Source organism: Cynara cardunculus (genome assembly GCF_001531365.2).
Source record: "Cynara cardunculus var. scolymus isolate 2C chromosome LG 16, CcrdV1, whole genome shotgun sequence".
NCBI lineage: Eukaryota > Viridiplantae > Streptophyta > Magnoliopsida > Asterales > Asteraceae > Cynara > Cynara cardunculus.
The window spans coordinates 17,573,882-17,588,127 of NC_037543.1; the positions used below are offsets into that span (position 1 = coordinate 17,573,882).

At 37.6% G+C, this 14,246-nt stretch overlaps 1 protein-coding gene across 1 annotated transcript; it reads right to left on the reverse strand.

The window, feature by feature from the left end:
* Window positions 1-318: 318 nt before the first annotated feature.
* On the reverse strand, window positions 319-12,356 carry LOC112529636. The gene is made up of 6 exons (XM_025140977.1): window positions 11,873-12,356; window positions 4,682-4,841; window positions 3,351-3,527; window positions 3,143-3,226; window positions 1,204-1,285; window positions 319-945 (listed from the first exon to the last, which is right to left on the reverse strand). Exons 1-6 carry the CDS (start codon window positions 12,271-12,273, stop codon window positions 488-490), a joined length of 1,362 nt encoding a protein of 453 aa, XP_024996745.1. The 5' UTR covers window positions 12,274-12,356; the 3' UTR covers window positions 319-487.
* Window positions 12,357-14,246: the final 1,890 nt, after the last annotated feature.

The window sequence follows — 14,246 nt, forward strand, 5'->3', positions numbered from 1 at the left end:
GGGAACAAAGATCACAAAAAGGTCCAATTTTATAGATGGATCCAAATGTTAAGTGGATTAAGACATGTATTTGGAGTCAAGATCCAAATGTTAAGTGGGTTAATACCCAATGTATTGCTCTTCTTATGAAAATTGATATAATGCATCTCATTAATATTGATCTTTAATTATGATTGATATGATGATCCTTTTTTACCCTTCTCACCTGGACCCAACCTTCGAATGTTTAGACATCATCATTTGACTACGGATTTAAGCCATAACACACAGTTTACTTCAAGGACCATTATGTGTGTATGTGTGTATATATATATATAAACATAAATATATTAGCGTTATATATAAAATATGGATTGAATAAAGGAAATTATCATCAGATACTTGTATACAAAAATTCAAATCATGACCATACTTATTGATTATATATCTCTCTATATCATCCTTCCTCAACCACGGAAAACATAGGTCGCAACATCACATGCCCTTTTTATAACCTCCTCCGACCAAATCTTTGCCCTGCACCAACCAACACTACTTTCCCTATGGCTCCCGTACGAACTCCACAAACCACCGCCACTGCCAAACCCACCGCCAACCACCGCCAGTCCACTCCACCTCCGCCACCACCCACATTGCCATTGTCATTGCCATTGCCGCCTCTTGTGCTGACGTCTCCGGTTTTTTGCTCTCCAGGCACCGACTCGACACCACCGTCGAAGGAAATCTTGGTGGCGATTGTTGCCATTAGCGCACATCTCGAGATGGATGCGTCTTGTTTCCGTGCGTTCTGATAAGCTCGGAAGCCACCATGCAGCTTCTTCACGGTTCCCCACATTCCATGACGGACGCCTAACTTAGCCACATCTCGAGGGATTCCCATGTCTTCACAATGCAACAGTATTACTTCACATGACGAAAGCACTCCGTCTCCTTTTCGGGATTGCACTGTATTCAATTTACACATATACCAATCAGCATAACACTTAATTCACAACTCGATGCATAAATCCCATCTTCTCTACTCCCTCGGTCCCAAACTACTGTGTTCTTTATTAGCATCCTATTTTTTGTATTTGTATTTCTTATTGTGCCTTTTGATGCAGTTATTAATGTTTCCTTGAAAACTAAATACAATTAAAAGTAATTTGATCGACATTCAATTTCAGAAAATGACAAGTAACAGAGGACGGATGGAGTACTTACCAGGCCTGATCACCCAGCTCGAGAAGTAATGGTCAACACGCCTCGGCTTGTCACGCCGCCGCAGAGCTGGATACGGCACTCCCTGCACCAATGTAGCTTCATATAACATCTAATATAGCATCCTCGGTAATTAACAAATGCACCGGTCAACAAAGATACGATTAACATAAGGATGAAATGCAAGAGTGTTTAACCTGGATATCCAATCCACTACGCAAACCAACTAATCCCAGGGCGACCACTCGCTTCGCGGGTAGCCCGGAGTCACCGCATTTGAACCTCCGTGGCCACAAGGGGATTTTTATTCCTCCTTGGATTCGAACCTGGGACCTCCAGGCACTTTTGACCTTTGGAGTCCAAGCTCAAACAATCGGGCACCACCCTTTAGCCCAGAGTGTTCGATATTTTTAAACCCACAGCATTTGGTTTTTCATTCCAAGCTGACCACACTTGTAAAAACAAGGTCAAGAAAAATGACTTGCAAGTATGAGAGATCATTGACAAACTACGAAAAATATAAATCCAAAAGCAACCTTCATACTCGACACTTTATGTCTAAATATTATTCATCTTCCAAAATCAGTGTTCTTTTCGCATTTTCAAATACAGTAATTGACACTAAATTACTCTGAAGTATGCACCATCTAAGGGGTTGTTTGGCAGTTGTCAAATGGTTTGGTGCAGAATGATTAAGTGGTCAGAATGATTAAGAAACTCTTATAATATAGTGCAAAATGAAACATAATTGTTTGGTAATTATTCAGAATGAAATTAGGGTGCCGAATAGCTAAGGGATGCCCAAGATACAAAATCATTCAGATGGTTTTAGAACCATTAAGAGGCAAACTTTTTTTTTTGCCAAACAAGATTCACCTCTTAGCGATTCAGAGGTTGCCTCTTAATAAAACTATTAAAAGGTAAACAAACAACCCCTAACTTTGATTTTCTAGGACTAATGTAAATTCTGTTCAGTTTTTTCATTCTTAAGAGTAATGAGATAAAAACTATAAGCGATTGTCTGAACTTGACTTATCGTTACAAAGAAACCATCATTCTTACAAAAAACTTAAAAGGACACTATACGTCACAACAATGAGGGGTTTTGGAGAAAAAAATGTCAAGAAAGATAGTCTGCTCGGCTTCTCATGCTGCCGTAGAGGTGGATGCGGCACTCTGTGCACCAATTTAGTTTCATATAACATCTAATATAGCAGAGTGTCATATCCACCTCTATGATTAGTGTAGAACGAAGCATTTGAAGAACGGTTAGAACCAAATAACAAGATGAGTTCATGTGTGTTTTTCATTTAAAAAATTGAATCATGTATTTGATGCATGAAAAGAATTTGTGGGTGTGAATACACCGTGCGATGAATATCAGTTATCATGTATTCGCGGTTCGACCGTTTTGTTGGCTAATGCTTCCACATTATAAAGGATCAGTGGTAAAGCCCAGGGGTATATGGAAATGGTTCATGGTTCCCCAATGCTTTGCAAGACAATAATACAAGAAGAAAACGGGAGTTTGATTAAAGTCATTAGAAATCTAAACTTAATGTAGTATTGTTGCCCCTGGTTTTTCTGAGTTCAATTTTGGCCATAAAGCAAATGTGATAATTGATCTGTATTGTAGAGTCCACATCCGCTAGAATTAGACTATTTTTGTACTCAATATGTGGAACCTCTTCTCTCCTCAAGGGCTCATTTGGAGAGTAATGTAATGGGATTCCACACATTCTCACAATGTGGATTCAATGAGATCCATTACAAAGAATCCATTTACAATTTTTCTCGTATTTCTTGGGTTGGTTGATTTTCTGTTTAGTTTTTCAGGTCTTTTTGTGTTCCGATCTCATCCCTGTGATTTAATTTTCAGAACTTGTGTACCCTTGTTATGCCGATCTAAGACTACAAGTTCGAACAGAACAATTACCCTTACCTTTGTAACGCAGTAGTAATTCTTCCCAGCTTCCCATATCCTACGACCAATGATATATTCTCTATCACTGCAAAAAAAGGGGAACTGCATATGTAGGAATAAAAGTAACCTGTTAGATTACGAAATGTTGGTACCTGTATGCAGGAGTGACTACCTACTTATTCAGATGTGAATCAATGAATGTGCATGTGCCTACTGCCTACAGAACCTTTTTTATCCAGTGGACAATCATCGTCCCAGTATGAGGACACTCTTCCAATATCTTGAAGTAAGTCAGCATCGGATCCCATTTAGGTCGAAACTCGTCATCCCAGAAAAAATCTCTAACTAACTCAGGTGTTGCATCTTCAAAAACAGTTCTGCTACGGTACACAACAGGGCCAGTCTGATAAAATCAAAGAAAAGAAAAATAGGTGAAAAAGGAATTAAACAAGCTCTCAATCCTCAAATATGAAGTTAAACACAGACCATTATACTGTCACAGTTATTTATTTGGCTATGGTACATGATCCCACCAATTTTAGCTCATCAATCCTACTTTGCAGCCAAAAAAATGTATTTAATTGACGAGAACCCCTTAGTATAATGATATCATGTTAATGCTCATTAATGGCAGCTTTTGGCTGGAAAGTAGGAGCAATGAGCAAAATGTTATCGGAGGATGAAGTACAGAGGCCAAACGGATAACTCTAATAGTGAAGCGACCAAAATTTATTTTATTCATCCGTACAAGGGTGAAGAGACGAGGTAGTTTTGGCCCACTTCAGACCATAAGGTAGAGATACCAAATGGCCTTTGGCCTAGCGGTATGTGAGTCCTTGGCCTCCTACGAGGTCAAGGGTTCAAACCTCACCAAAGGTGAGGAGGGTGTGTGATTTTATTTATTCTATTTGCCATATATAAATATTATATACTTCAAAAAAGAAGGTAGAGATGAAGGAAAAAAAGAAGCAACAGGCAGTTTCTTTTTCATAACTGTGTGCAAGTTTAATGTAAAATGTGGAAGCTTTAGCCTCCACTCTTAAAAAAATTAGACGTTATAATATCATTTACTTATGTTACTGTTACATTGATCAATTTTACTGATATCAGCTTAAAGGCCATGTGTTTATAACATTGGAAGCGACAAGATTTACTATTGTGAACACCTAATACAAAGTAGGCATGTTCACTCTAAATAGAAGTACATATTGCTCATACATAAACCTTGAAAGCACGAGATTGAAGCTCTTTTGTGATTCTATATCCAAATTCCATGGATCTAGAACGCATATGAGCAGGAACTCTATTTGAGTTAGACGGCTAATATCCCTAGGACACGCATAAAATATGCAGCAAAACTTGGACAACCAAAAAATAGCCTGTAGACAAGATGAGTGTAGCAGATATGTGTATGCTCATGTCATATCTACCCGATACAATCACTTACCGTTGCTATGATCAGTTTCCATGCACACATTTATACCAAATACAAGTTTTTGGAATGCGAAAAAAAAGAGTTAAAGAGAACATTTTAATGAAATTAATGTCAACATTTACCTCCGGCTCATAGCGCCAAGCTTGACAAGCCATGTTGGAGGTGGAGCGTTCCATCATACTCTGCCAAACTGCATCCTTACCATCAAGAAGCTGCAACAAATATTCTAGATCCTTCTCCGTGACAACATCATGGTCTCCTCCTGAGTTTACAATGCTGCACCTGTGAACGGAGCAGAATTAAATGATTTGGTGGAATTGAGTGATCTAGACAAACTCAGATACCAATAACTTAATTCAACCAACCACAGGCAAACACAGCAAGTCTTTGACCACTCCAATTAATATCCCACTATATAAACATGCTGCCCAGCAAAGTAAAGTAAAGAATAAACAATCAAATTATATCACACAAAAATTAGTTTGACCCAATAAACAATCGTTATCACATTTTTAACATAGAGCTGGCTTCATATGGTATGTCACTTGAAGCAGGATGCACTTCATATTTGTATTAAGCAGTTTTCAGCAACAGTTGAATGATCAATAGATTTCCTATCTAAAAAGGAAAAAAATACACAAATAAACTACTTCTTCCCCAAGGAAATAAGTAAAAAGAGCTAAATTAGAGGCAAGTCATAGGCAATTTCAATCAACAAAAAATAACAAAAGGATCAACATGTGCTAATCCGTTTTGTGACAGGAGAAGAACACTGGAAAGAATTAAATCAAATCAAATTTGACGAGAGAATATCAAGATGATTACACCACCAATTAAACATACTCAACTGTCATCCCTTACAGTGAGGAAGATAACACCAAAAACACACTCGAGGAAACTGCACAAACATTTTATCACTAATGCAGTGAGTAATGCAAAAGCAGGAACCAAAAAGAACCAGAAACTTGATCAAAAACAACTAAGTAAGTATGCCACTTACAGAAATAAGGTAAAAGATAGCAGTTATAAATTATTTTTCTTCTTTCCAATCAGTAGAAAACCGATAAATACTTGGTTAAACTTTTGAAAATAATTAAGTCATCCAAAATTCCTAAAGAAATAGTAATGTACTGCAGAAGATTCACATGACTGTGGAGTGTGTTAAACAGAATCATCTCCAGAAAGAGAGAATACAGAAACAACATTTTTTCAAATTAGTTGGCTATGATCAGTCATCGGTCATGAATATAAGAAAGAGAGGAAGGACCAGAGAAGACAAGGTTAACATATGGTCTGTAAAGCAAATAGAAAGTTACCTGGCATCTTTCATTTAAGAAGCACAAGTGGGGTTGGACAGATATGGTAGCAACACGTCCAATATCTCATGGTAATATTCAAAAGATCAGCATCTTGATGTCTGATGTAATCTACTTGATTATAGTTTCCAATTACCCTCAAGTGACTATGGGATGGTCGGGTTGTGTGACAATGAAAGATCATGCTCTGACCATCAGCAACGTCCAAAACATATCTATAATGTGTTTGTATTGGCATAGAGGATAGAAAGGAAAGAAAAGAGGGAGAAGGGATAACATCCATGTATTGGACGAGTAGAAAGAGCACAATACGGCAACTCTGGAAATTATATCAAGTTCAAGCAAGAAAACTTTGACCAGATAGCTTTTGCAGCAGAACCAAAGAGAAATATTGTAATGGGAAATAAAGAAAAAGCAAATGTTAAGTCATAAATTATAATACTTCTAGAAGCTTAAGTTACATGAGTAGGCTTCAGTTTTGAGCAGGTAATAATTATGTTCGTGTTGGTCAACCAGAAAACAGAAATCTATAATCTTCAACATCAGAACTCTCAGAGAAGAGTTGAGAAATCAAATCTATGTAAGCGAAGAAAGGTTAGCAGAGAAAAAGATGGCAAATAACAAACAAAGGCTGCACAGCTAATAGCCTAATACCATAGCAAATTTTGCATCTTTGGCAACTGACCAAGCAGAAGTCTTTGCATGACATGTGATTTACCTCAGCAACTTAAATCAAATCAAGAATGAGTACCTGATGTTAAAACAATGACCCTACATGTTGAAGTAAGAGCTATATTAGAATTGAGTCCACTAACCCCTAGTTATATTGGCCATATAATTACTTTCGCATTTTGTTTAGTGCATTTAGCTCCAAGACATAATCATTTTTATTAGATTCCACATTCAATATAATCAAGCTTTCAGATCCTTAATAGACGGTACCATGGTTCTAGCTTACAACTTCGTATCCAGCATCTGAAAAGTCTAACTGAACAGTCCTCATTACTTCGTGCCACAACTTGGAGTCTAGCTACTTAGCCGTCTCGCGACCCTAACCAGCCAATGCATTTCGCAGTTGATGGCCATAATAGTTAGAGCTTCAGACTTCCATTTATTTTGTTTTCCTTTCTGTTCTATTCAGCTGGCATCATCTAGATCCGGTCTGTTCTGCCAATATGCAGCTTCTGAGACCCCTCTCAAGCTTTGCAGACCTGATTACAATCTTACTCTGCCGATAGTAACTTTCCTAGGCTTCACCGACCCTGTCTCTGGTCTGCCTCCAACAAGGCTTAAGAAGTGCATCTACCCTCGTAGGTTCAACTACCTGCTATGCTGTAAAAATCGCGATATATCGTCGATATATCGGCGATATATCGGATATCGGCCTTAAAAAAAATATCGGTTCGTAAATATCGCCCAAAATATCGTTCCCGATAATATCGGCGATATTGTCCGATTTTTTCCCGATATTTACCGATATTTTGAGGTAAATATCGACCGATATATCGATATTGTTTAGGGTTCGATTTTTTGGGCTTCTCTCATTTTATAGGCTTAGATTTTTTGGGCTTCTTTTATTTTATGGGCTTAGATAAGTATAAGTTAGGTCTCAAAAATCTTCTACCATTTCCTTCACCGCTTCACGACAACGGTCTGCTTCCATTCCCTTTCTTTTTCATCTTTACGACTCGAGGAAAGAACCGAGTAATCGACAGCAACCAGCAACAACAGCAAGTCAGCAATCGACAGCAAGTCAGCAATCATCTTTTCTCGTACGAGTAATCGACAGCAACAACAGCAATCGACAGCAAGTCAGCAACAGCAACAGCAATCGACAGCACCTGAGTTCCTTGGTGATGATCATCATGTTGGAGATGAAGGGGACGAAGAGGAAGATTGGGAAGCTAACCTAAACGTAGAAGTGAATGTATTGGATGATGTTGACTCGGATGCCGAACCTATTGCTTGCGATTAGCTTGTTTTTGAACACTTTAGATGATGTGATGTTTTATTTTAATTTTGAAACTATATTTCTAAACTCTAATTAATGCATATTATATATATAATTCTAAGAAATATTATGTTAACCGATATTTCCGATATATCAACGATATATCACCGATATAACCGATATATCGAATATCGGTCCTGACCGATATTTCGTATTCTGACCGATATAACAGCATAGCCTGCTACAAGCATCATCCTAGCATAGAGGGAAATTGAGGTTGTATATGATATCAGAGCACATTATTCCATATGTGCATGCACATATTACTCACATGCATGGCCCATACAAAAGACAAGTAATATATCTGTTAAGCCTTAACAAAACGACGACACAAGAGGGGCATTCAATATCTTTCTTTAATTACAAGATCAAGATTAATTTATCTCTATATAATATTTCTTGAGATTAGCAATCCAACACAAGTACAAGTATGTATAATCTGGGCAAAAATCCATCAGCAGCAAGTTGGTTTAAGTTGGAATCCCAAAGATCTGATGCTAAACAATTAATGCAATGGTGAAAAAGTGACAGTGAACTCTAAGAAAAAAACCAATGTACGACCTGTTTCAGCTAATCAGAAAGGACCTACCTTAAGACCTTCGATTTCACATTGCAGATCACAGTTAGGTCCTTGTAGCAGTCCACATGAAGTCAATGACACATTATTCGTCCAGATTGCTTAGACTTTCATGTTCCATTTTTTTACCATTTATTAAAGTTTCATTTAGCAATAGGTGAATGAAGAACCACTTGCAGCCAAGAGTATCACTGAGACCCTTCAGTGTAAAATGGTATTAAGAAGATAATTAGACTTGAGAAGAGCAAAGAGCCATATAAGATGATAAGGTTAATGCCAAGAGATCAGGATGGGAAGCATGCTCACACAAAAAACAAATGTAAAATCACTTCATATCAGCGAGAGCATATGGTATTTCCTAATGGTACAGATACCAACACTATCACACTAAATAAAAGAGACTGGTATTTCCTAGTGTTACAGATACTACCACTATCACACTAGATAAAAGAGACGATATACTTCGTAATAACATTAAAGATCCTAAATATTCAGTTATTCACCAACCTAAATTACTCGAATCCTAAATCTCCTACTATTCTTGCTAATGGTAAAATATACATCTCTCTCTAATTAATAAGTATAACCCAGATAACAAATATTGTCTTAACCAATCACTTCAAATCTGATGGTGTGATTATGGTAAATACAAGCAAGATCATACATATACACAAACCAACTCTAACTAGGTTATTTATGGAACCGGCATTAAGCATGCAAGCATAGCACATGTTAAATACTTTCTTCCCACATCACCACCAAAAAGAAACACTAATAAAAGACAACTACATTGTTGGATAGGATGGAATTAATTTCCCACAATTACAACAATCTACCTAATTTAATTAGTTTACCCAGTTTACTATGTGAATATATGTCACTATTACCAAATGTGTGAAACCACACCGCGCCCAAACGATTGGACTGTCGCATAGTGCATAGGTGAAGCCATTCAACCTTAAGCCCGTCACTTACCAAAACTAGTAACCTCCTGGTCAAAACACATAACAGAACCAACTGGCAAGTGGTTCAACGAGTCAGCCAGGTTTTCTATTAGAAAAGCTCAAACTGTTTCTTCAGCATTTACATACAGAGAAGCCTACCAGTTCTACGGATTAAATTAAAACCCCTCTTATATCTATTATGCTCTCATAAAACAAATTTTAAATGCAATGACACACAGTTAGTGCCAACTAATCCTTCTCCGTCTCTCCAAACATAATTTAAGGCATAAGAATGAAAAGAAAGAAAAATAAATAAACAATATAGTGTAAATACTGTTCTTATTACAAATGGTCTATGTAATTAATCATCAATTATTGCAGGTTCCAACATTTTCAGCTTTTTATTCTACGCACAACCTCCGAGCATGGATAAAGGATCATTCAGGTACATAACCTTAAATAGGATTTTAACTAAATCGACGACCTCCTGGCTTATTAAAGAAAAATGGCTCCATACTCATAAGAAGGTCATGTATTTAATTAAAATCTCATTTTAAGGTTATATACCTAAATATACCAAGAATAGATTACAACTAAGCCACAAGTAATCCAGCTTGAAAGTGGAACATCATGCTAAGACAGTATACAGGCACCCATCCATTAACCACATGAGCGCATAGCCGCATACAATAAATACACAAATTCACATTGCATACAGCATGCACACACAGATTCTCAAGTCTTTCCTCCAAACTAGGTGGGAAAGCTGAAAAACGCTTGGAAATATAAATGACCTAATAATATCCCCGAAACACTAGAAAAAAGAATAGGATCCCTAAGCGTCTCGGCACGTCCGCCGATCTGAACCCCTCTCCTGCACTACACCAGTATCTGATATATTACATGACCATACCCCCCATGTTAATCTTGGCCTACCCTACCTCACCTGACTCCCACTTCATGATCCAAGTTTGCTCTCATCTAAGTATATAAAAGTCAGCTCTCAAGATGTTACCATCGCAAGTAATATTACCATTCCCACCCCCACCGCCCCCTGGAGACTCTCAAAATTAAGCCTCTATGTCCACACATCCACCTTAATTTTCGTCTATCAGTACAAAATGTTTCCTGTTGAATAGCCAAGTTCTCACCATACAACATAGTAAGTCTTAACTGTGAAGCCGACAGAACAAAAACAATTTGAGTTACCTAGTAAAAGTCTGGAGTGCAAGAGGAAAAAACTAAAGCACAATATACTCCGAAGCAGAAGCTCAAATACGGTGGCAAGAAGAATTAGAATCCTACTGCAACATTAGCCATAACTTGTGTTTTATCTAAAAGCTTAGGGCCCAATTATGTAGTGCTTACTAATTGCAATCTAATAATATACACGAATAAGGTCAAATATATCAAAGACTCCATAAAAAAAAAGAAACAAGTACACGGAATAAGTTACACAAATACGAAGTCACCATGTAGAAACAAGCATCCCTGTATTTTATTAGCACAATCTTGTATTGGCATAGTTACTATTAAAGATTGTTTCCACATCAAAGGGAAATTGCCTAAATATAAAATATTAACATAATGGAGATGGTCTCATAAAATTGGGGTAAGCTACATATCCTTCATTATATTTTCCTCAGTTTTGAGGCAAGTTATACAGTCAAAATGAATCTAGTGGATCATCCTTGTATTTTATTAAGGTGCCCCACATGTTAACTACCACAGCTTCCTTCGCATATGATTACCTCCGAAACTAGGCCCAAAACTTCTAATATATCTGCTCTATTAGAAACCTAAGCTTTCAGGAAATTAATTTTCAGTATGTAAAAGTTAGCTAGTAAATATCAAGACGGCGCAAGAGAAAAATCATGCTGCCTCCACAAACTGGGAAATTTTCCATGGTAGAGGTGCCTCACATCTGCAACCTTGCAAGTCAAAAACTCGCTAAAATCATGGAACCAATATTATACATCCAAAGGATATCTAACTTCTCTTCCTACAGCTACATGGTCAAGTACACTACCCAAAAACTGCAACCAGATAAATTAGCTGTTCAAACCCTGACTGCAACGCTTAAGAGTACTAAATTATCAGCTACAATGGATCATACGTAGTCCGACCCAAACTTGATTAAACACAGGGGTCCAAAAATTTTGAATGAGCACACACGAGTTTTGCTCCTACAAAGAGGTAAAATCACTTAAGAAGGATTACACCATTAGCAACCCTAATTACAATCAGAAATTATCATATAGAAAGAAATATTCCAATAGGTAGACCTTCAAATCACATTATAACCAAACAATCTTGCATAAACTCACAAATAAGACCCTAAACAACCAACCACACTTGCATAAACTGTGTAACGTACCCAAAAAAAAACTTTACATGAGCTATATCACGTATCACGTTAGGAAAAGATATCAAGAAGGTAAAGTTCAAGAATAAATTATACTAACTTGATGTCAACGCCACTTTCGTCAACGTACTGAAGGGCCGGCAACGACTCCCCTCCCTCCACCGCACGCAACGGCGACTGGTCATCCTTCCGCTCCTTCTCCCTAAAGTTTGACCACAGCCTGCGGCCAACAGAAAACGCAGAAAGCGCGGTGAAGGCTAGCCAGAGGCGGCGAGCACCAAAACCTGGTGGAGCCGTCCAAGCGAACCCTCGCAACTTCGAACGAAAACCTAAAAATACAAGGCTGGTCCACCGTGGCGTCCAGGCCCATCCGATCACAACCCCGACCATCACCGCCACCCAAATCGGGACCGCACAAAAGAAAATGTCGACGAATGTTTCGATCAAAGCCGGTTTATTGATGAAATCCATCAAATTAACGAAGTAATTTTGATCCTCCATAAATCCGATCACTTGATCAGTTGATCAATTATTAACATAAATACAATACGTGATCGACTTTGGAAGAACCGTCGGAGTTCAAATCCAATCGGTGCCGGAGTAGGATTACAGAAAGAGATACGAATTAAAGATAAGAGAGATAGGGGAAAGTTAAAAAAGGGATAGTACGGAAATATGACGTGGCAGCCGGTGAGTTTATTTGAAACTTCAATGGCGCGTGAATTACACTCGCAGAGGAATACATGCTGATTTAAACGGAAAGTGGCCTACACGCGGATGAAAGTCGCGTGGAGTGTCGGTGCAGCGTAGAAGTTTTGAGTTTTAGAAGATGCCTTTATACCCTGGACATGGTCCCCAATGGAGTAGGTGCCTTCTTAAGCCCCCTTCTTCAATTGTACAACTTTTAATGCCCAATGTACAAATGCTTTTGATCCAATATATTTTCATTTTGTGTTGTCCCTTGTGAAGTTCTTATGCTCGTATAAGGTTGGTTGCATTATTGGATTTTTGATTACCGTATAAGTCATTTAAAATACTTATTGTAATGTTCGGTTTTAAATTTATTGATTGGGTTTCGAAATAAATAACAATGAAATATTTAAGGGAAAAATCTTATAGTTAATGGAAGTTGAGGGACCAAAGGTGAAGTAATGCCACCTGACTTGTGATTTAAAATGTTTGGTCCAATTAAATGGTTGGATTTTTTTTTGGTTTTGAGAGGCCTTCACATAGGGGGAGGAGGTAGAGTGCATGACTATGTATTGCCTCACCCTCCTCTCCTTAGAAGTCATATATAGCTTGAGAGGAAAAGGGAGAGGGGTGCTAGTGGTTTTCATTAAAAGAAGAATGAAAGATTTGGATAAAGGTTCAGTGAGATATCGATTGATATTGGACGAGGTGAGCTTTTACAAAGCTTTTGTAAAATACGTGTTATTACCTTTCACGTGATTTACTTTGATACATGAAATTATGTGATGTATTTGGATTCAAAAATTATATATGTTAAGGGGTGCTCATCGCCCAAGCATCGGGAGATGAGGGGGTGCTCATCGCCCAAGATTTGGGAGATGAGGAAGTGTTCATCATCTACGCTTGACTAGGGAGTTTATTCATCATTTAAATCTTGATAGTTGGAAGGTTAACTGCGATAGATGGCGGGGCATCCGCGATGGTTCTATTAGTGAGATCAGAACTGAATTCATTAACATTTTGACCTATTTGATGCGATGAGTTATATGAGAATGTGTTAAATAAGTTATTGGGTTACTTGATACGACAAATTTGTAATGTCTCATCTTTTAGATGGGACATAAGAGGTTTGTTATATCAAAAGGTGGTATATGTGTTATTACTTCAGATATGAGTTTATAATTGTGTTTGGTGGTTATTCACTCTGTAATAGCAGGCAAGAAGGGAATTCACTCACTAGATCTTTCGGTCTAACCCTCATTTTTTGTGTTGTAAATGGTGCATTACAGGTTAGGTAACCTGATGATAAGGGAAATGAAATTTATGAAGAGATTATATGATTGTCTGCATGTGGATATTTGGGATAATGTGTTGTAATTTGTACCTGCATGCTACTTATAAGTTCAGGTTTTGTATAGAGATTTTGGAAGAAGAAAGTATTTGGTAGGTTCTTTTGGGACCGAGTGTGAAAAGTTGTATTTCTTGTTACATGATTACATGAGTATATGTAAATGTGAAACCTGGGGTATTTCACTTACAATCCAAGTGAAAGTCATATCAAAGGAGGTTCGTGAAAGGAGTCTCATGAAAATATGTCATATAACCATAAGACTCTTCTAAATTAAAAATAGTTAAACATGGCATATTCATAACATTGAGAAAGTTGCATGGGTCTTCTTTACGAATTCAAATAATGGGTCTGTGTATTTTCACCCAATTGAGGTTGTGCCATTATGTAGCTACACACCTTTTCAGCATTCCTTTTTTTGTTGAATATTGGTTGG

Bases quoted from the DNA above. Each gene is read 5' to 3' on its own strand.
- LOC112529636 (XM_025140977.1), bottom strand. From the start codon at position 12,273: ATGGAGGATCAAAATTACTTCGTTAATTTGATGGATTTCATCAATAAA. The intron at 1,286-3,142 runs GTAAGGGTAATT...ACATTGGTGCAG, and splicing joins ATTACTACTGCGTTACAAAG to GGAGTGCCGTATCCAGCTCT. The intron at 946-1,203 runs GTAAGTACTCCA...AATTGAATACAG, and splicing joins GAGCTGGGTGATCAGGCCTG to TGCAATCCCGAAAAGGAGAC.